The following is a 24,481-nucleotide window of genomic DNA, read 5'->3' as shown; positions in this document are numbered from 1 at the left end:
TGCAGAAATATCAGTAAAAACTTTAATTTCCCTCATAAAATCACCCCTATTTCTCCCAGATCCCCTAATACCACACACTAAATCCTTTGCATATGTGCTCCCCACTACACAAGTGAAATAATGTGGAATGACAGACAATTACTATGGAATGACAACTGTATTATAAGCCTTCTGAATTACACAGGAAAATACTGAAGAGAAAAAGGGCAAGAATTACAAATGTACACTGGCACCAGAGTCAATTCTCACTCTCTAATGCCTTCCAGTGTCTGTCTGTCCTGCCAAGTCTGCCTATTATAAGGAAAGGTTGAATGCTGGGTGAATGAGTAAGGGGGGATATTACTTCTCTGAGCTCACAGATAGTATTTACTAAACTATATTAAGGTATGTAGAGAACTCCCTGCATTTATCCTGTGGATGTATAAATATATATGGATTCCAAAGTGTTTAATATACTCCTACATTCCTTAAGGCATGTTACCTGCAGTCCAGTCAGGCATTAACCACAGAGTGGACCCAGCAAGAACTTGTTTCTATGGTACCTTCCAATAGATTGTAAGCTTGCGAGCAGGGCCTTCTCACCTGTTTGTCTGTTTTACCCAGTTTGTTTATTAGTTTACTATGTTTATCCCCAATTGTAAAGCGCTACAGAATATGTTGGTGCTATATAAATAAACGATGATGATGATGATATGGTAAGTGTATCTTACTGTATACTTACTGCCAGAGCCGTAACTAGGGTGGTGCGGGCGGTGCCGTCGCCCAGGGCGCAAGCCCAAAGAGGGCGCAGCAGCTGCCCGCTACCTAGCTCTGTTGCCAGTGATAAGAATGGCAGACCTGGAGGAGAGTGCAGACACGACGCAGCGGTGCACGGCCGCGGAGCCTTTCATTCAAGATGTGCCTTTGACTTCCGCAGTGGAACGCATGTGCGTTCCACATACAGGAAGTTAGGTATTTGGAACGCAAATGCCGAACTTCCTGTCTGTGGAACGCACATGCGTTCCACTGCGGAAGTCAAAGGCACATCTTGAATGAAAGGCTCCATGGCCGTGCACCGCTGCGTCGTGTCTGCACTCTCCTCCAGGTCTGCCGTTTGTCCCCTCCCGTGTCTGCAGGTCCTCACATGTAGGAGTATTTACAGTGTGTGAATCCAGCTTCCCTGGTGTAAAAATGCCTTTCTCTACCACACACCAAGGGGAAGAGGTTTACCTGTACTCTGCTTTCAAAAAAGATTTAATGTGATGCTAATTATTCATGACAGAAGTAGACATAGTGTCTCTCTTGCTGTTGAACTGATTTGCAAATATAGAATAATAATACATGCTGGGATTTGTAGTTCCATAATAGCATGAGAGCCACAGTGGGCTGCCTCTGTTCTGCAGACTTGCCATTGTGTGTGTATTAACACCATTAAAATGTTCTTTAGCTACCATAGTACTTGGTTAATTATTAGCCTTAGTATTTAATATTTATTTCCATGTATAATGTTGTTGCAGTAAAATACTTTTCTTGGTGTTCAATTCCCATTGATTAGGTTTTCAAAATTACTTGAAGAAGTGGTGACAATTTACATATAAATTCATAAGCTCTTATATACAAGACAATTTTGTAAAAAATTTTACACACAATACCACTGCATAATACCTATCACTATATATTTTTAGCATGCTTTAAATAGTCATTAGGGCAGAGAACCGGTTGTTAATTTATTGGAATCCCACCACTGTGTGTGTATATATATATATATATATATATATATATACACAAATTCTTTCAGTAAAGTGCTGGACACACCCACATTAGGTTTGCCACACCCACTTGTCAAATGCCATTCCCACTTAGATGGGGGGCACCGGTGCCCTGTCTCGCCCAGGGCACCAAAATGTCTAGTTACGACACTGCTTACTGCAGCACAGTCCATACCTGAAATACACAATGTGGCAGATGCAGCTAACTTCACTACAAGTAAAATGGTATTGTATAGTATGGGAAAACATATTTTACCCTTTTAAATATAATATTAGTCTAATCTAGTTATTAGATACGACTATGTGAATAAGCAATAGTGTGGGACTCAACAGTATTTGTTATATACGTAAAACAATTTAGCCGCAAAAAAGTATTTCAGGTGTACTGCATCCGTGTTTTTCTTTGTTTTGTTTCAAAGTCAAACATACAGAAACCCCCCTACAATAATCCTGCTTTTTCCCCTGATGCGCTTGAACAGTCATACAAGTAGAAACCTTAAATTTTGACTGTACAATAAGCTATTATTACTGCCTTTATCTGTAGGTCCTGCATACCCCAGTCCAACATGTAATCATTAAAAACTCTGGCAACACTGTAAAAGTCCATTATTTAAAATACTAGTCTAGATCACAACCCGCCACTTAGCACCAATAAAGTCACTAAGTGATGAGTGCCTGTTGGTCTACTAGTAAAGAATACAGTTTAGCAAGTGGATGGAAAATGGAAAAATGTTATGGACCTGTTGGTCTATGTCTGCATTACTTTTTTGTTTTGTTAAAATATAAATATTAAAATGCAACATTGTGATTTGACATATTAAAGAGCAAACCCCATGAGAGAATGGTATGGTACAGTGTCTAAATAATAATGAAAACAGTCATCCAGACAGAGTTACTAATGCAAATGAACTCTCATCCACAAGTATCTCAGGGGTATGAAAATAAGAAGTGTCCTTTGTGCCGTAACAAAGAGAGGTGGCTTCTATTGCTCCAATCAATTTTGTGCTACATCGTGACGTCACTCACCCAAGCAACAGCTTCCCTGATCCGCGATGTGAGCCAGTCAGAAAATTCCTCCTGGTCAATGTCTGTCCAATCAGCGCACAGCAGTGTGGGTGGGGGAAGAAAGCGCCAATTCAATGCGTCTTCTTGTTCCCTCCCCCGACAAGATGGCGGTAACTGCTTTGTTTCTGGTTCTTCGCCGAGTAATAGATCTGTGATCTGGTAGGTGGGGGAGGAGCGGGCCGGCCGGGAAAGACAGCGGCTCCCAGGGAAAAAGGGGGGGAAGGCAGCGGCTAGGCCACAGCACCGCACTGCCGCTCAATCTAGTCACGTTAGCAACGGCTTGGAGGCCTCACCGCTGTGAGGAGATTTACACCTGGCAGTCCCTACACCATCTCCATCCTACCCGCCGGAACCCTGGGGAATGGACGGCCGTCGGTGAGAGAGAAGCCGAGCGGTAATCCGGAGCCGAAGAGAGAGATGACAGCAGAGTCCATGAGGTAGGCCGCAAAGCCGGGTATCCCCTAGATATAATGGCACATTACAGCTAGTTCTCCAGACGTCACCGGGCACCGAGGCTGATATCACGGCATCGCACCGTACATGTCACATCTACATAGGGGCTCTACGGATTACGGCCTTTTCCTTTCCCAGAGTTGGATATGGCTGTGTCTCCGTGGAAACCCTAACCTGCAGTCCTACCAATGGTCATACAACGAAATATAGAAAATTACTATTATTGTAATGCATGGATTTCGGGGTACAGTGGAAACAGGTTTTTGTTTTTAGCAAAAACGTGATTTTTATTTTCCTTCCTTGGTATTGGGAATTTGATCCATGGTGTTTGTTTGGGGAAGAACTTATTTCTCAAGGTGTGAGGCTTTAATTTATTATAAATAGTTTGCTTGTCTTTCTGGGAGTTGTATGGGACAATATCCTCAATGTACACTAGCCATACCCAACATGTGGAGCTACAAGTTTAGAGTTGGAAGGGTGTGTTGGGTCTTGTAGTTCGACAGCAGTTGGAGATATGCAAGTGGTGCCTACCAATGCTCTGGTTGTTTTGCAGCAGGAGCCAAGGTGTCCTCACTATAGTTCTTCTAATGGAAGAATACATACTTTACAAAGTGATGTGCACTAGTATATGTACCACCAGTCTGGAGTCTGTTTCAATGGAAATAGCATCAAATGAAGTACAGTCTTGCTTGCGGCACACTGATTGAGGAAACTGGTTCTATATTTACAGTGCTTTTAATGTAATTTTCTATAAATGGATAGTATTTGACTGAATTTGGCTCTGTAATTGATTCTGCTAAAGCTGGGTACCCACTACAGAAAATTTCTCTCAATGCAATATTGTTATTGACTTTACCAGCGACTGAAAGTCCCAACCAGCATTTTACAAGATTTACCTTTAGATCTGTGCTCTTCGTCTGTTATAACCATCTGCTGAAAAGATAGTGACTCAGTAAACTCTATGGAGATCTGCCTGCACTGCTAGTTGTGAGTGCATACACACTTCAGAATTTGCCTGACATCGTTTATAGAGATTTTTAATCCATTTAAAATATCAAATCAAGATCTACGATGTGCTTTGGAACAATAAACCATGATCGTGGGAGTGTACACATTAATGCAATATCAGAACTAAGTCATTTATCGTGTGATTGGCGCGATAATCGGGTGGAAACCCTGTAGTGTTTACCCAGGCTCACTGCTCAGAAGAAAATAAAAATCATTCACTCCAGTCATATAAAATGGTACAATGTTCGCAATTGCTTTAAAACAACCGTCCCTCATACATGGGATTACTCTTGTAGTTTGGAAGAATTACTATACTAAACAAATTGTCATGGTTATATTTGAACTTATTGATCCTTATCTCCAGTTAGGCTCTAATAAACATTTATATGGAAAGTACCATAATTAATTGCAACACTCGTATCCAGTGCTTTGGTTGGGAAATATGGTATGGTATCAACTAGATGAACACTGTTAGAACTACTGTGTGTTCCTGACCATTCTGAAACATGCACTCCCTGGGAAGCCTCTGGACCAAGCAGTCTTGGCGGTAAATGTATTAAATGCTATTTTCACAAATCTCTGATGTTCGGCGACATAGGCAGCCAAATTTAAAGGCAAGTTGCCTGCAACCACATTGCTGCTTTATATTTAGCCGGCAATGTCGCCAAATGTCAGCGATTTGTGGAAATCGCACTTTAGTGCATTTACCTCCTGGAGTTTGTGTGCAACTGGTAACTCATTGATGACATTGCATGATGCCATAAGACAAATTCATTTAAACTGCTGGATGTTGTGGTGACAATTCTCAAAAACAGTTTTTTTTTGTTTGTTTCCGTGCTGTCCAGGACAATTGTCACAATTGAATTAACAGTTAAATTAATGATGTAAAGTAAAAGAAAGAGGACAGAAACTTAAGTCTGTTTGGTCAACATTTAAGGTGTTACTTTACACTGCTTCCTGCCGTCATTTCTAGAAGTGTGTTTGGTATAGCAGCCTGTGTTTACACGAGAGAGCCAATTATTTTAAGGTACTCTAATATCCTAGTTTTTTCTTTTCTCAAAGCAAACCTGCCAGTCTTGGAAAGTACACGTTTAATAGTACAACCTGAGTAAAATCCCCATTGCTATGTAGTTATCTAATTATTTTTGAGAATTAGATATAAAATTGTTCCACTTTGTCTTGAACTTCCTGCTATAATGCATTATGCCAGATGCTGGAAAAATAATTGACAAGCTAGTCAGTTACATTTTGCAGCCAGGAAAGCGGTGAATCAATATAACTTCCAAAAAATAGGTAATTTTAGGCACATTGGCTGTTTGGTTTCTAGAACATTACATCAGTTGTCATGCAAATTTGCTTTGGGTTTTGGCTGTCATATGGACTAAGTAAAAAGGCATGTTAATAATCGTATGTAATAGCTAGTGCGCTAAAAAGCTAGTCACTACTTTTATCACAGAAAGTTTTTCAAAGCACAGTCCTGCTAGTGCAAGGGATTTCAAGTGAAAATATTATTTTTAAATATTTCTTGCAGACATAAAAAGTTGTATATACTGTATCGCCATACCACACATTAAATGTAACATGTTTATATGTTGTCTCTTCAGATATCTGCATAGTGCAGCAGTGGGCATACTGAAATGATTCAAGGTTTGCATGTGTGGCATATCAACTTTCAAATAGAAGCATATACTGCCCATGGCTCCCCACATGCCACTCTGAGTCTTACATTTACTAGCTAATCTAGTGACCTTTAGTCAAAATAATTACCTTTATTCCAAGGCCCTCAGGGGAAGGAGTGAGAGCACGTGATGCAGAAAGTACTGCACTTCATCCTCCTATTGGATGTGCTGCATGACCTCCCTGCAATGTGCAGAGGAGGTCATGTGATGTGCAAGCAGCTCTGACTCATTTTCTGCTTTCTTATAAAGCAGAGAATAAAACTTTATCAGAAAACCGAGAAAAAGTCAGAGAGGAGAAAAGTGCTGGGGCCCACAGACGAAGTCTTGCCGGGCTGCCAATTGCCCACCACTGGTGTAATGTGTTGTTGCATGGGGACAGGGCTACTTTAATTTCTTACAGGGGAATGCATATATGTCATTAATATCGTCACTCCATGTACCTATCAGAAACTGATTGTAATAACAAACAGTAGAAAAGATAGATTGAAGGAGGATATGTGTAAGAAAAGAAAAACGAGGACCTTACGAAGATGAGGAACGAAACCAGCATTCAACAAAAACATACAGTGACAGAAATGCCAAAATCTGGAAGAAATAAAGGCACAAATACAAAAAGTCTCGTTTAGGTTGATACGTTCAGTGTTTCGTATCAAATAAAAATTTTCGGATGTGATTGCTGTGGTTCCAAAGCACAAGAGTTTTATTCGCGAAATAGATTAGAGTAAAGTATCACATGCATACGTCTGCATGTTCGGCACCAATAACAAGCTTCTATAAAAAGGCTTTGGTTTCTAAAGCCAGAAATGAAAAACTTATCACTGCTTCTTAAGACTACAGTGTATATCACACAGATACAAATATACAATATTAAGGTTCACAACCATAGGTCAGTGGGTTATGACCGCCTAAGAACTCGACACCCCATTGGTTGATTCCTCTGGTCATTGTTGCTTGAGGTGGGGGGTCATCTTTCCATGTGTGGCCAGATGTCCTTCCTCAGGCTCCTGCCCTTGGACCTGTATAAACTGATTCTTTTTATGGCATCTCTGGAATATTTGGTGTATGAAAAGTAATATTATACCTAGCGTTTGCAATATCATTGTAATTAGCATGTTGGAAACATTTTATTACCTTCTTCACCACATTATATTTTATATTAACAGAAATAAATAGATTAAACTTATTTTCAAGTTATTTGCTAAAGATAATTGTTCGATTGCGTACAAATCGAATCCGGTATTAGCGTACAGAAATGTATGATTATCGGTTTTATCCAATTATTAAACTTCAAAAAGGTACTATCCCAAAGTAAACGGGCAGAGTAAGGGTATGCCAACCTTAAAACGAGAAACACTTTTGCTATAAACTATCAAACTTTCTTTTTCCTAAGCAGAACAACATGCTGATAAATTACAAGTCATATCTAGAACCCTGTTGAATAACATAATGGTACAAGATAACAAAGAATGATCTCTCAGGAGTCTGAGGATTTTTTTTAGAATTCCTCTTTGGACCAGAAAACCCCATGGTGCTAACCAGAAGAGGAGTCTCTCCGAGAATATATAACACAGCAGTATGTTTCAATAAAAATTAAAACGATAAAATTTTCAAAATCAAAATTTCTGGTTCTACTTCTAGTAGTTAGTTTAGCTATTAGTGGTAAAAACATCACCTCTCACACATATTAGTTGTTAAACACATCACCTATATGCTCTGTAAGACAGTGTGCTCCTTCATATACATTTTCATTTATTCTAATTCTAATAAAACCATAGGAGCAGCAGGCAAAATAGTTTAAAAAGGAGCACTCACTCCAATATCTCCTCACATTGTGTATCTTTTCTGATGGATATTTTATCCTAGTTTTGTGTCCTGTTTTTGAAAAGCAAAATTGACATTCCTTTAAATCCGTTTCCTTGCATTTGAGTCCTATACCAGTATACCTTGCTTTTTAAAACAATATATTTAACGCAGGTTCTTAGTGATATCACAGAAAGCTATCGGCAAGCTCTTGAGCCAGTCTGCTTCTTCAGAGTAATGTTAAAAGAATCTCTCAACATTGCAATCCACTATAGAGGAGTGACATCGAGCATGATGGACATATTTAGTCAAGTATAAACACTAGTTAATTTTGGTATATTATTGAGCTGTGTAATATAAATCCTTTGTTGCTGTTTAAGTATAGCAGGTGCTAAAAATAGCAATCAGACCCATTATTTAAAAAAAGTCATATCACGGTGGCTTAGTGATTAGCACCTCTGCCTCAAACACTGGGATGAGTTCAATTCCTGACCGTAGCCTTATCTGTGTGGCGTTTGTGTGTTTGCGTGGGTTTTACGCACAATTCCTCCTACAATTCAAAAACATACTAGTAGGTTAATTGGTTGCTATCAAATTTACCTTAGACTGTGTGTGTGTATGTTGAGGAATTTAGACTTTAAGCTCTATTGGGGCAGTGACTCGTGTGAGTTCTCTGTACGGCGCTGCGGAATTAGTTACGCTATATAAATGATCTTTACAAAGTGAAAGGGCAACTTAACATTAGTGGAACTGCTGATAACTGACTGAGTATACCATATTACAGTAAATCTGGAGTTGCACCCCTTCAGAGGCACAGATCAAAATTGTTCGTTCACCTGCATGAATGCTGTGTGCAAAACCAACACAATGCTAGACTATCCACAACAGATTTCATATTGCTCTGTTATAGTCATGGCCAAAAGTTTTGATAATGACACAAATATTTGTTTTCAAAGTTTGCTGCTTCAGTGGTTTTAGACCTTTTTGTCAGATGTTGCTATGGTATACTGAAGTAAAATTACAAACATTTCATAAGTGTCAAAGGCTTTTATTGACAGGTCTAAAAACACAAGCAGCAAACTTTTTGAAAACCAATAATTGTCATTCTCAAAACTTTTTGGCCGTGACTGTAGAGCTGTTGACAAATTTAATTCTGCAGCGTGGAGAGCTGTGACATGAGTTGGCCCCCTGCTTCAGGTGATGGGAGAGGGTACTGGTGGGGAGCTGTTTTTGCTGTATGTGAGGGCATGTTTAATTGGAAACTGCTTCACTCAGTGAAAGTAGTGATTAGTTTATTGTGATTTAACACCTCCTCTGCTGTCCCCCTTTTTTTTTTTTTTTTTTTCTTTTCAAAACTAATACAATTTTTATTGGTTTTTAAAGTTTTTCAAAGGGAGTACAGAAGAAAAAAAGGGGGGACAGGGTACATAGAGGGGATGGAACACAAACACAATGCACTTGAAAACATACAGAATCAAAATCAAATGTATCTGACTATTCATTGTATACATTAGGCTTGACTAATACTTTACACACCAACAAACAAAAGATCATTCACCAGCGTCATTACAGGGCGAGGGTAGAGAACGTGATGGATTTCCCTCCCCATCTGTCACATAATTGTGCCAGGCTCTCCAGTTAATCAGCGGAGACGATGTTGACGGGGAATATGGGACACCCAGGGTTTCCATTTCGAAATTGAGATCACCTTGGCCAGGGTAGGGGGAGAGGCTGCTTCCAAGCCTGAGCTATAGCTGCTTTGGTTGCTATCAATATCTGGCCTGTCACGTATCTATCCCAACTGGGAAGAGTAGGGGGGATAGTATTGCAATAAGGCTAACTCTGGTGTGGGGAGGACCGAGTGACGAAGGACTGAGCTTATCAATTGAAAGGCTTTATTACATATAGGCCTTACTACAGGGCATGACCAAAATATATGTAAAATATCACCTCGCTCAGAACAATTACACCAACATAGTGGAGATATGGAAGGCCAGATTTTATGAAGTTTGTCTGAGGTAACATACATTCTATTCAATAATTTTACCAGCATCTCAGTATGGTTAAGGCACTTGGACATTTTAAAGGAGTTGGCAAAAATATGTTCCCAGTCTTCTGACAAATCTAACTGAAGGTCTGATTTCCATTGGATCTGAGATTTAGACTTAGGAGCGATATCAAGACCCAATAAGGTTTTATACCAGAGGGTAATACTGGCTCTACTACTACCTTTAGTTAATGGGGAGTAATACCCGGCTAAGGGAGGGCCTATTGCCGGAATACTCAACGGTAGGGAAGTTAATAGATGCCTGATTTGGAGGTATTTGTAAAAGTCGCCTTTGGGCATAGAGCACTGAGGTGTGAGTAGGAGAAGAGCCCACCCGAGTCCAGCAAGTGTCCTAGAGTCTGAATACCCCTACCAATCCAACCAGATTCAAGTCTGGTATTTGTTTGGCGACCACCTGTAGAGAGACACCCGTCGTAGGACGCAGCAGCCCCTCGGTACTCCGGCATAACCGATCCCACACAGTCAATGTATCTCTGATAAGGGCCGGCAAGGTCTCCACTGAACAGGTATCCATAAAAGATCCGTCAAGGGGAATTCTGGAATACACGCAAACTCCAGATCTACTAATGCTGTCCCCTTTTTTGCTGACTGGAGGCTACCATATTTTTTTTTTTTCAAATTGGGCTCTTGTAATTTCTGTATCTCCTTTTCTCTTTGCCATCCTTTACATCAGACTTTTCTATTGCACAGGTACCCTAACCCACGCAACATGCTGCAGTTTGGACTGCTGTTCAGATTTTTTTTAGAGCCCTGATCTACATCCATTGAGGATCTATTAGATGCCAAATAAGGTGGATGGTAGATGCGGAAGGATGGTGACTTTCTCTGACTGTGTGCACTCCTCATCCAACCGTGCCAGTGTAGCTTTGTTAGACCCTGTCCTTCACATGCATGTATGGCCAAATCAGACTGTCTTTATGCATAAGTCAGGGCTTGACAAGTTTCTCCAAAAGTTTAGTTTGTAAGAGAAAATGTACCAAATTGTGCTGCCTGTGTATTTTCTCCCAGGGCAGCACAAGCTTCAACAGCGAGGAGAACCATCTTAAATTGAAACAGGCTAGCTAAGGCTAGGTACACACTGTAGAATTTTCAGACCAACGTGTTACCTACAATTACTTTACCTTCAAATGAAGGTCCGATCGCTCGGATAATTAATGTGTACACACTAGTCATGGTTTAGACGATTAATGAAAGACTGTCCGGGCAGCGACTTTTCACAGCCATATTGTCGTGAGCAAAGATTAGAATTTTGCACACACTGAAACGACTTATGAGGTTCATGTAATGATATCCCCAAGAAATGTAAATAAAGGCCAGAACATGTTCAATAGTACCCACCCCATATGCAACCAGACATATATAAAATACACAACTATAGGAAACACAAAATGTGTTGTATACAAAAATGTGTATAATTGTGCACGGAAACATAATATACATATTTTGCATTTTTATTAATATGTATTGAGTGTACAAAAAAGTGACACATGGCTATAATTCAGGAGGCAGACATAAGCAAGACACATATAAATGAAACCTTGTTTTTTTACAACACTACACTGACAAAGATTTCTAATTAAAATGGCAGTCATATGCTGTACGCATTAATGCAATAGACACCTGTTATTGCTTTACCGTTAGAAGCACCTTATTTTCAAATGAGTGACATGCAGACACTGTACCATGTGGGACTGGTATAGATATCAGAAATTAACATACACACACCCCCCAAAGGAGTCACAGCTTGAGAAACTATCGGCAGTTGCTCGTGGATTGATCAGAATCTTACACACTACATGATCATTAGGTGGATTGGCCGGAAAATATTAACCCGTACGACCAACCAAATGAGCCAAAATATTAACCCGTATGACCAACCAAATGAGTCAACAATGGAGCAACTTTCGACCATTGTGTCACTATACACACCAACCCAACTTCCGACCGAATGGTCGTATGTCGGCTGATTTGCCCGATTATTGGAAGAAAATGCTCCAGTGTGTACCCAGGCTAACTCTTTCCTGGTTCTTGCTAAGCTTAGTTTAACAAGTAGACATTTTGATCATTTCTCTCTTGTTAGACTAAGAGCTCTGCAGTAGTGTGTGTTAGTCTGGCAGAAAATCTGTTACTGGGTCATTTTGATATAAAAGTATTTGGTTACGGGACAGGTGTCTAGATGGAGAGTATATTTTAATAGTATTGGTGTTGGAACGATTGCATTTAAGATTTTGGATTAGCAGTGTTTTTCAAATATGATTTTGTTGTCTTCCCTTTTTATGAAGCTCAGAAAAATGGGTGTTAAAATAAATTACTTACACGTGAGCAAACTACTCTGATAACGTTTCAGAAGAAATTGCAGAAATATGTTGTACTCGCTAACTGAACTATCTTTAAAGGAATAGGTACTTTGTTTTTCCCTTACGTATTTTATAAATATTGTTGATCATGAAACGGCACCTAGGACAAATGTCGATTTCAGATCTTAGATCATGTTGGCCAGTGAGATGCATTTGATTAACGCTTTCTTGCAGATATAGGGGCATATTCAATTCTCGGCGGAAACGCCGGAAATCTCGCGGTCTCGTGCACGGAAAACCAGTTAATACGATAATTTACTTGCTGGATTTCAGCCCGTATTGACGTAATAGTTTTTCTGCGGCGCGGAAAACAAAGAATTTAATATGCCCCATAGAACGACTTTACTGGCAGTGGATGCAAATGTACTGACTGTGCTAGTTGACATCTGGTTTTACAAACTATTACACTAGGTACACTCTACAGTATTGTCATGCGATTAACTTGCAGTACTCTCCCATGATCATGTTTGATCTTACGAAAGCACATCATATTGTTTTGGTTTTATAAACTTCCTAAAAATTACGACCAACAATGGAATGATGTTGGACAAATGTGGAAATGTTCACTTGGTTTGGATACTTCTGGCTTCATTGTAATGTGACCTGCACACTGTAGGGAGGCCATGCAACACATCCGGTCAGAGGAGGGGGAGGAGTTAGTGCAGTGCATTCTGGACTACATCCTCCCTCCCTCTTTGGGCTCTGGCTGTTCAGGTAATTGTGGGGAGGTCTGAGAGGGAGATGTGCAGAGTTCTAGGAGGGGGGTTGACTTTTGGAATGCATGTGGAATTCTGAAGCATGTGGATGCATTTTCGAATGAATGATGTAAAGTTGCTGGAGTTGAGTTAAACTTAATGTGCCTTTGTGGAGATCCTCACATGTGTCTAGTTGCCCATCACTGGTGTAGGTGATTTGGGCTCTTTAAATAGAATTTACTTTACATTTTAATTAGAGGGAAAAAATGCCATATCATTTTGTATTGTTGTACTAATTCTTATTGTCGTGTTTAGTACTTTTTGGGTCTGTTTGCTGTCTGTAGAGTTCATCAGTATTCACTGTGCTGCTTTTGACAGTGATCACATGGGGGTCATTCCACATCAGATCACCCAAAACACATGAAATGTCCACCACCCATCTCAGATTTTTTTTTTTTAAACTTTTTTAGTCGAGAGGATGTCAAAACAACTTTCTGCCAAATATCTCGACTGACAATTAGTTGATTAAAAATTGATTTTTCAATTGATTAAATTTACTAATCGCGGCTACTTTATCCAGTTTATTTGAAGTATCATGGGTGTTTATTAAGGAATCGCCACAAACTTTGGACCCCTAAGGTAACACTTCCTCCCGAATCCAAAATCCAAACCAAATTACTTTTATCTGCCTCATGTTTTGCGTTAAGATAAAAACACGTTTTTCAAATAGAATTAAAAATGCTAGCTTCAATTGACATTAGGGATCCCATTTTTTTGTGGTGTTTTAACAAAGGTATACATTATTACCACAAAGAAAAATCAGCAGGGTACTCTGTTTCATAGTGGAGAAAAAAAATAATGAATTGATGTTCGATTACTGTTGTACCGCATACATAATTAACACAAGAAACCATGAAATTTAAAACATTTAACATAACTTTCGTCTATAACTGAAGTTGAGTCAACAATCTCATTATTTTTTCCTTTGTTTGGAACTTGTTGTAACGGTCTGTAATTTTCCTTACCGTATCAGCAGAAAGTGTATACTGCCTTCCAGTACTGCCTTGGGTAGTAGGCACTTTCGTTACACAGAGGACGTGAATAAAAGGAATAGAACACTTATCTCTTGAAGGCCAGGACAGCACATTTGTTGATTGGTTTCGTTTCATGAAGTGTACCAGCACATCTTGTTCCTCCTCATTACAATGAATGCTATACCCAATGTACTAGATGTTTTCATACGCTGCTGCTATGTTGCTTTTGTCCACATTTTTTGTGACAGTGGTCATAGTGTGACACTAACTTTGGTTCCTCCTGTCTTTATATCATCTTATGACAATCAATATATGTGTAGCTCATGATTACTAAAACAGCAAGAACCATGGGCATCCCAACTCCTTGGTCACTTAAATAGTTATCAACTAAACTTGCTGCTGACCCTACCCCTCTGCATCCGCTACAAGCCTCAGATTAATTTAAGTGCCAACTCCATGCGCCCTCATACAACCCCATGGTAGCAGTGTCCCTCAGATTGGATAATTGAGAAATATATTTTTGTTCTCCTGTATTGATGTCATTTGAGGCAAACGGATTAAGTGATTTCCTTATCCCCCCTCCCCAGTGAAAGCAAGTTGAATACATTGGTGCAGAAGCTTCACGAATATTTAGCTCACTCTTCAGAAGAATCTGAGGACACAACTTCTCCTACAAGAGAATCCGTTGGCAAGAGTGTAGGTGAGTTGGGAGTGGTGATTTTTTGTTTTGATGAAGGCCTGAATACATTGCAATCTGTGTTTCTAAAAACGTAAAGTGGAATAATGTACATTTGTACAACTAATCTTACCTGTTTCTTTCTTCTAGCCAAGTCTAAGTCTGTTAATAGACTGCATCCAATGGAGAACAACATGGAAGAGGTACTATATCTGAATTCTTATCCTATGTACTTTTTGTTTTCTTCATATATTCAGTGTAATTTGAATTTTAAGGATTATAAATGATGTAGTAAAGACCCAATGACACGTGCAGGAGAAGGCATTCATTCATATATTTTTGCTATGTTTAAGGGCTTTGCTGTTTCCAAGAATGTCACCACACTGTGGATGACATTAACTGCAGTTTGCTGATTCCACTGGTTCTGTACGCTAGTGATTCTGCATGACATTCAGAACTTTCTGTCAAAGCCCATCTAGCAGGTTAATTGGACATATTGACCTATCTTACCAAATTTATTTTCCAAATTTTAATGGCTTTCTAACTGCCTGGTCATGTCACCTGGCTTATGTGATGACCAGCAAGTCTTTAATCATGCTTTTGCGGGTGAAAGTCTCTTTATTGAAAAGGTTGGCTGCTTGCTTGTTCTGTAACTAGACAGCTGTATATGATCAAATCAATCTGTACAAATGTTTACTTTGATTCTTGTATAAGGCATAAGAATGTACACAGAAGTGGTTTTATGTGAGCTGTGTAGCCATTTGAAGTGTTAATCGATCATTTGCTCCTTAAGGATTTTAATGTTGGGGAAAAAAAAGGATATTTTTGCTCTTATTACTGAAAGAGCAAAAATATGTGCTAATGCCCCATATCCATTTAAAGCTCGTTCAGACAGGCACATTACACTTGCGTGTGTGCTGCTGCCAAGAGACAGAACATAGTTTGACCACAGGGAAACTAAATGTCCAGGTGTACAAGGTGTTTTGTTTTTTCCTGTTTTAAATCTTTGTTCTTAGTTCTTGTTGGCTCTGTGTGTGTATATATACTAAAGACCTTGCCCACTTGTGGTCACATGATCCATTCTTGAAATGTTCCATGATTGAGTTTGTGATTAGACAGAAAAATACTAATGTGAGAAATGTTTTGGTATTTATTAACCGTTCCTGTTGACCATATATTAAATGAGTTCTCTGCCTTAAAGTATGTAGGCTTCTTATTTTATTTTTTAATTTTTTTATATAAAAAAAATAAAAGTATAGTGCGGTGCAGAAGAGTCTACATTAAAACCCAACAAAAATTAAACTAGTCTGATATCCTGGCATTAGCGGCCTCTAGCCACTGTCAAACCAAACCCTGAGCATTTCCAATGAAGAGTTGTAAATTTTGTTGCACATTATATATACGAATAGACATATGACTCTTAACTGGTCGTCTTCCTCTTTTAAATCTTCACAAGCTTTAGGAATTCTGGAAACATAAAGAAAGTGAGTGCTCCATAGTGCATTAAAACAACCTTTTATTTAGCAGCTTATTTGAAAACAACCAATGTGTACCATCATATTGGGCATATGTTGTAATGAACAATCTGAAGCACCAGCAGAATCACACAAGGCAAACATCAGCTGAAGATGCAGCAGAGTGGGCCATACAATAACATGGCAGACCTTCGCTGCAGTGTTAGCAGTGTGCCAGACCATGTCCCTAAGGGGAGGGATTCAATTGGCCGCTTTACTGTAAAAAGTAACGTGGCTTGCGCACTATTACCGTTATTATGGCGCTTAAATACAGTTATTACGGTAGTGTCAATGGTGGATTTTACAGAAAGCCAGGTTATATTTACCATAATAATGGTAATAGGTTTAGCACTGCGATACTCTGGGGGGAATTGAACTCCCCCCTACGAGTTGTATCACTAGAACTTTATCAGAGGGCAAGCAAAAATTACTACAGTTTAGCTTAAGATTGGTACTTTTTTTGTTGGGTGCATGTGGACTCTTCATCTCTCACTGAATAACAATACAGTGGGTTCTGCAACTTTTCCAAGAAGTTTAAGTCTCTTAAACATACATAATGGTTAATTCAAGTAACTTGTTGTTTACCATCTTCTTCCTACTAAACTAAACCAGCGAAACCTACCTCATGATCACCATGCTTGAAGTTCTTGAATCTTTTGCTGGAAAGTATACAGTTTACATTGTTCCATACTTCAATGATCATCTTATTAGAGAGAGAAACAATTATATGTTCTTAAGTATTCATATCTCATATGTGCGTTTGTTTGGAGTGACTTTCCATATCGACAGCAATGTTAGTTCAGTGGAAGAATTAATCACAAGGGCCAGAACCTGAAACATTTTGAGAATTTCTGAAGGAGTGAACTCTTCACTGGACTTGTAGAATAAAGAGATTTCAATTATGGGAAATATACCATTATTTTGGATATGCTAACATATATACATTTATCAGCTTTAGAGAATATTTTATCAGTGTTGGAGCTTTGTCAGAATGGAAAGCTAAACCTGAAGACAGGACTTTTTAGTAGATTTTTGTCTTAATTAGTGGACAGTTCAATTGAATGTGCAGAAATATATATAGAGAAGGTTATTTTCTTCTGGATCAACAGTGTTTCTCTAATGTTAGATGCCCTATTTCTGGAATGCAGCTCTGGGTTGTACATTTATTACAATTGCACCAACTCTTCCAAATATTTGGAATTAAAATGATCATTGCCTTCTGTCAGTAAGCCAGAACCAACTCTTTGAAAGGGTACAGTCTCTTCCTAGGAGAGAACTTCATCTATCAGCTTGGATCCTAAATGAATTTTGATGTGTAAAAATATATATTTAAATTTTAGACCAAAGAAAAGCTGTGTAGTGTTTTTAAATTAATCAAATTAGTAAAATAGAGACAGTGTGCAGTGGGTTGAAATGATGAAATCAAAAAGTTAGACATGTTCTACTTGGCAGTATCCTGTTATCTGAGCCAGGTTGCGTGGTCTGTCCATCCATAGACCAACCATCTTTGTGTAAGCATGATGGATAAACAGACACCAGTATGCACGTAGTTCGTAGATAAAGCTTTTGAGGAATGTGTTTTTGTGTGTATAAACTGCCTTCCAAAGCATTATGGTGACATTATGGTGACATTTTATATATCTGAAAATGGCCAGGTCCTTGAATTTTCTTTGTTTTCACTGCACTCTCTGCAGTCAGACTGCACCACATAATGAATATTCATTATGTGGTACATAATGAATATTTGAGTGATCACTTATACATTTGTTGCTTTTATTTTGCGAGATTATATTTACATTTATTTTGTTTAATGCGAGATTGCATTAAACAATAATTTTTTTGTTTTGAAAATGTACAGTTTGTAAGTTCACTGCTTGTTCTTCAGTTGCCTATCATCTAAATAATTTTTCATAAATCTTAATCTCCAAGTTAAGATTTTGATATATATATTTCTCCCTCTTCATCGTGGGTTTGACAACTAAACTAGCCCTAGCCTAGTCTTGTATGTAGTTAAAAAAACAAAAAAACCCCCAAAACAAAATCTTTTGAAATTGCCTGTCCTTGCAGTGTTATGTTGATTTACTAACTTCATCTGCTGAATGAATCTATAAATTGCAACACCTAATCTGTTTTAGGGAAGTTCTTCAGAAAAGGCAAAGTTGTTGGGAACATCTCGCTCCAAAAGGTAAGTCAGATTGACATGAATTAAAAGTTAACTATCTATTCATTTTCCTTCACTTAACACAAGACTTAATAAAAATAGGATATAGCACTAATTTTGTATGGAGTAAAAATACTGTCTTAGTTCTTTTTATTTTTATGTCTCGTGAGCAAGATTTGTATGTTGAAAACAACCTTGATCACAACACAAAGTTGTAGCCATACTTCTGACTTTGTCTGTTTTCTGTCTTAATCACCCAGTCTCGCTATTTCCCGTCTCTTTGCATCAAACGATTATGCCAGGAGTCTTCCCTTTACATCATCTGCTGGCAAAACACTTGAAACATTGACTCCACCTCATCATGCCAGGCAGTTAGGCACCCCAAAAATTAACAATTGCCACCTCCCCACTGCATCCCGAGTGTTTTTGTGCTAGAAACTTGGTCAGTATCATTTGTTGTTCTGGTTGTCCAGCAAGGCGTTCTATATTTTGATGATCCATTTCAACCTGCTAAAAATGGGGACTTCAGGAAGAGACCAGTGTATAGATTTGTAATGTAACAAATTAGCTGATCTAGGAGTGGGTGTGCCCAAATTCTTCATGGGTCTGGCTTCTGCAGCAGACCTTGATGTGCCATCCTCTCAGCTAATAGTGATGATGAGGCCACAACTGCAAAATGGAACTTGGTCCATAGTGCTCAAAGTAAATATTTTCCTGTTTTTGTCACATGCTGAATTTGAGATGCTGGTGCTCTATTAAGACCTGGTGTGAGGGCCGTATATCCTGGTGGGTTCTCTGAATGTCACTAGGCAGTTTGTTGCAACCAAAATGCAGTTTATTCAGTAGATAGCAATACGGTTACCAGGCAGATAAATGACTTGCAAGCACAGGGTTTGTGATGGAATCGCAGTCCCTAGACACCCGATCCCACCTAGGCAGACCAAAGTCACAGGTTATATGCCCCCTTTTGTTCCCCCGGTGATGGAGCTAATGGAGGGGGGGTGTGTATTAGGGTAGTAGCTAGCTTGTATTAGGTGGCCAGATGATGGTGCTGTTTGTTCCCAATTGGAAAGCGCTACGGAATCTGCTGGTAGTATATAAATAAATGATGATTATGGGGCTAACCCTGGAGTGTTCTCCCTCTCAGGGCTGGGGACTGTTGCTTTCCTGGTGCCTACGAGTATTGTCCAGGGTACTGTTATGTGATTACCTTGTAGACTAAATGACAAAGTTGAGATAGTATTTGTATACGCTCATTGTTTAGCCCAATCCTCTGTTCTGTCTTATCCATGAGTAACTTCTACACCTGGCGACATTTTAGAATAAATCTAACATAACCAATAACATTAGATACTCATGGAATATAATATATGTTAACAAGCGTACAAATTAGAATAAACTGTCAGCGAGAGGAGGACAGTTCGATACACAGGAAGAGGCAAGTGTCCTTGTGTTCAAACCCACACAGTATGGTTTTCACACAGGGTTATTGAGCATTGGATCCTCAACAGGCATTCAAGTCTTGCTACCTTTAATAATATATTAGTGGCTTCTTTGAGACTGCATTTACCTCTTATGGCTCTGCACATTGGTGCATACAAGGAATTCTAGCAAAATAACCTGTAGTTGAACACTCTCTGCACTGTGGTAATGCAGCAAGAAGTGGGGTCAGCTCAGTGCTTGGTTATGGCCTAATTGCAAATCAGACCTCGCTTTCATGAAGGCCACATTTTATTATGGACTCCCAACAATGCAGATGATGGGCGCCCAGATAACAGGGGCCACGTTTTAGCTAAGAAGGTATAGGACTCGTTTTTAAAAATGTCAAACTGTCCTTTTAAGCTCTTCCATTTGAAGCCTGGTAGGCCTTAGGTTTTGCGAATTAGGTCGCCTACATACGATCTAAAATTAACCTCTAACAAGTCCTTTGAGGAATATCTGTATTTTCAGTACTGAAGATGTGCATTTTGTACAATGATAAAGAATATGAAGGCTAGTGAGAGAGGCTTCCCCAGTAGAACATTTCAGCCTTAATTAATCAAGAAGAAAAAAAGTTTTGTGCATGAGGTATGGACGACTTAACAAAAATGTTTCTAGTGCCTAATCTTAGGAACTGAGAACTTGTAGGTTAGCATATGTTCAGGTCTGGGAACAGTTTCATTATTTTGATTGTCTGATTATTAGCCAGTGCTTTGTTTCTTTACACCAGAGCATTTTCTCATTCACATTGCCAGAAAGAGAGAGAGGCCTTGAGTGCTGAAGTTCAATAACGTCTCCATCAATAGTTTCTAGTCTCGCAAGAACATGAATAATGGGTAACATGCTCTATTCTATTTCTGGTTTTAAACATATTGAAAACGTATACAGTGATTATGGATGGATTCACTGCTGAGGCATTTCTCACTCCTGTGCTGAGCACTTTTGGGTTCATTACATGTTTAATACCCGCTGATCCAAAACAATCAGCAGGCAATAAACCGGGGTAACATCCTTTGAAAGAGGGTGCTTCCCTCTTAAAATAGGGCTACCATTAATTTCTTAAGAATCAAAAAGCGGTTACTAAGGAATGTCAATCTTTAGCAACCTGTTTGTCAGATGGCAACCAAAGTTTGTGTTTCAGTTTTAAGCGATTTGATTTCAGTCTGTTTTTAGAAATGCTATTTTCTCTTTCATCCAGTCTGGGGGACACTGCTTACCATGGGTTGTGGAGGGAGCTTGGGGCGTTGGCACCTAACTAGTTAACTTTTAGTACTGCCGACAGACCCCTCCCCTCTACAATCCCCCTGCCTCTTCCTCTTCCTGTCAGTTTTTTTTAGGTGCCCATGGAGTTGGGCAGTGTTTTAGTACTGTAGGTAATTTTTAACTTTTATTTTATTCTTAACTTTTTTTACAGGTGGCAGAGCTGGAATGTGTTCTAATATAGAGAACACACTCGCAGCAGGACAGCGCAGGCACTACCCTGTCAGATGAGAGCCAGCGGCTCTCACTGACAGGGACAGGAGGAGATTGAAGAAATTGGTGCCTGAATTAGGAGTGACAAGCGGTCTCACGTACCGCTGTCACTCCTGGAGCCTCCCCGATAACCGGCGCTGCCACTGCAGGCATAGAGCGCCGGTTATCGGATACTGCATTGACGGCGGCCATCCTGGATTAGGAGGAGAGGAGAAGGGGGCTATACCAGGATCCCCCCTCATACATAGGAGGGGGCATCTGGTATTATCCGCTGCTGAGACCTCCCCTGGAGGTCTCCACTACTCTGCCACATAATACTTTTAATTTTTTATTCAGACACAGAATCGCTGCAGAGGCAGCATTACTGAAGGGGGGGAGCTAACACATAGAGCTCCCCCTCCTTCCAGAGAGAGAGATGGTTTATCCCAGTCTTCTGGTGCCAAGGAGAAGCCCGGGAAGAGAGAACAGATCTGAGGGAGCAGGCACCAGGATACTGCTGTTGGACTTCTCCCCTGTTTGGCCTATGGACTAAGTATCTGATTTATTTAAACACATATTCTGTATTGCTGTGTACAAGTGGGCTAGTAGGAGTTATATTATAGTTCTCCTACTTGCTTAAGTATTATTTCGTGTTTAAAATTTTACAAGTACAACTTTTATATCTAGATTAGTTGATTACTTGTAGTTTACACTTTTCTTTCCACACATTTATATCTCTCTCTCTACTCAGCTAAATTTAACAATTTAAGTCTGTGTGTTTGGTGTGCCTTCCTTTATTAAGAAATGTCAGATAAGGGAAAGGGCCCTATTGCAAAATATTTTACATGTTCTAAATGTAATGTAAAATTACCCTGTGGGCAGAAGGACCCGTTGGCGCTCTGCTCTGTCTGCGAGGCAGGGGTCCCCGCTGCGCAAGCCCAGCATATTTCAGCCCCACTGACGGAGGAACCGGCCTGGGTGACCTCCCTGTCACAGTCGGTTTTCTCTTTAGCACAGATGGTTTTTCAATCTAATCAATTGCTATCTACTGGGGCTACTTCGGTGGCTAATAATACTAGTACTCAGTTGGGCCTCCCTGTTACCACAGGTTCTATTGGAACGTCTATACCAGGACCTTCCTCTTCTCGTACAGACCAAGCCCCTGTTCCCACAGAACCGGCATGGTCTGCAGCATTTATAAAGGGTTTGGATAAACTAAACCAGTTACTTGAATCCCCAAACATTCCGCCTGCTAAAAGAAGGAGGCCTAGATCTGATAATACCCTTATGGTCCTTTCAGACTCTGAGGAGTTTTCAGAGGAAGAGGGGGAAATTAATTCTGATCCTGACCAGGTTCATCCTTTGGAACAGGAAGAAAGCTCTAAAAGCCAATTTATTAATGATTTGGTTTTAGCAGTGAGACAAGCGTTGGACCTCCCAGAACCGGAGGATCCTACTCCTAGAGACAGAAGTCTATTTAAGTAGGCCAAAAGAAAGGCTATCCGTTTTCCCCCTTTCCATAGAGCTTAAGGATATTGCAGAAGGAGCCTGGAAACAGCCTGATAAGAGGTTCTCTGTTCCCAAAAGGTTCTCTTCCCTGTATCCATTGCAGGAGGAAGATGTGGTTCGCTGGGAGAGTATTCCAAAAGTGGATATTCCAATAGCCCGATTGGCCAAGCACACTTTACTTCCAGCTCCAGGTTCTGCATCTCTAGAGGATGTCAATGACCGCAGAGTGGAATCCCAGCTAAAATATATATTTGCGGCTGCAAGTTCTTCCTTTAGGCCCACATTTGCTTCAGCTTGGGAGGCTAGAGCCATGGAAGCATGAGCAGACCAGCTGGCAGAGGCCTTGCAGGACTCTGATTTACTTCCCCTGGCTTTGCATTTGAAGGAGGCATCGAGGTACCTTTATGAAGCGGCCCAGAACTCAGCAGCTGTATCCTCTTTTATTCAGGCTGCATCTATTTCAGCAAGAAGAACGTTATGGCTGAAATACTGGGAAGGAGATGCGGAATCAAAAAAGTCAGTGGAAACCATTCCTTTTTCAGCAGCAGGTTTGTTCGGCCCGGAAATTGGATACCCTGATCTCACAGGCAACAGGGGGCAAAAGCACTTCCTTGCCGGTATTCCCTAGCAGGAGCCGAAACCCTCGGGTCGGCTCCTTTCGTCAGCCCTTTCAGGGGGACCTCCTTACCTAGAGGACAGTCCTTTAGAGGCAGACACCCAAATTCTCGAGGCTCCTCTGCCAGGGGAAGATCCTCGTTTGCAGCTAGCCGCCAGGCCTCTAAGACCCAGGAGAAGCCTGCGTCCTGACGACCACTCTGTTCCGGAGGGAGCACCAGTGGGGGGACGGCTGTCTTTGTTTCAGGAACAGTGGGCAGCGTCCTCCCAAGATCCTTGGATTCGGGGTATTATATCGGAGGGGTACAGGATAAACCTGCTGGGCCCGGTCCCACATCGTTTCTTCCTAACTCCGCTACCCCAAGATCCATCAAGAAGGCAGGCAATACAGGATTGTGTCGCCTCTCTTCTTTCTCAAAGAGTTATCTGCAGGTTACCTGCAGGTTCTCAAAGAGTTATCTGCAAGAGTTATCTCCAGATTACCAGAAAGGACATGGGTTTTATTCAAACATGTTTCTGGTCAAGAAGCCGGACGGCTCCTTTCGTCCCATCCTAAACTTTAAGGGCCTCAATGTGCACTTAAGGGTGGACGAATTTCGGATGGAATCCCTAAGGTCGGTGATAAACGGCTTAGAGAAGCATCAGTTTATGGCGTCTATAGACATAAGACGCATACCTCCACGTTCCCATTTGGATCCACGATCCGTCTCTCCTAAGATTCTCGGTGGGATCCTTCCACTATCAGTTTCGGGCCCTCCCCTTCGGCCTCTCAACAGCACCGAGGGTTTTCACGAAGATCATGTCAGTTATGGCAGCATGTCTTCACCTTCAGGGAGTTCAGGTCGTGCCTTATTTGGACGACCTGCTCATCAAATCCTCCACAGAGAATTGCTTACGTCATCACTTATCCCTCACCTTGGCGTTCTTGAGGGCCACGGATGGCTAATAAATTTAAAGAAATCCCAGATGGTTCCGTGTCAACGCATGGTTTTCCTAGGGCTTATTATGGACACCAGCCAGCAAAGGGTGTTCCTACCTGTCGAGAAGATCAGTTCAATTCTGAGTATAACAACTCAGGTCTTGTCCTCTCCCAACCCCTCAATGCACTTGTGCATGCGGCTGTTGGGAAAGATGGTGGCCTACCTAGAGACCATCCCCTTCGGTCGAG

General features: G+C 40.4%; 1 protein-coding gene across 1 annotated transcript in view; it reads left to right on the top strand.

Annotated features, from left to right (window-relative positions):
• Window positions 1-3,030: 3,030 nt before the first annotated feature.
• Window positions 3,031-24,481, top strand: part of ATRX (ATRX chromatin remodeler) — a 157,537-nt gene continuing 136,086 nt past the window's right edge. The window contains exons 1-4 of the mRNA XM_075184434.1: window positions 3,031-3,250; window positions 14,495-14,607; window positions 14,734-14,786; window positions 18,233-18,282. Of these exons, the coding sequence (XP_075040535.1) occupies window positions 3,231-3,250; window positions 14,495-14,607; window positions 14,734-14,786; window positions 18,233-18,282 (236 nt within the window). The 5' untranslated portion in view covers window positions 3,031-3,230. The remainder of the gene's footprint in view (window positions 3,251-14,494; window positions 14,608-14,733; window positions 14,787-18,232; window positions 18,283-24,481) is intronic.

This window comes from Mixophyes fleayi, chromosome 9 (assembly GCF_038048845.1).
Source record: "Mixophyes fleayi isolate aMixFle1 chromosome 9, aMixFle1.hap1, whole genome shotgun sequence".
Lineage (NCBI taxonomy): Eukaryota > Metazoa > Chordata > Amphibia > Anura > Limnodynastidae > Mixophyes > Mixophyes fleayi.
Note: the sequence above shows the minus strand (reverse complement) of the source record. Positions and strands in the feature narration are given on the sequence as shown.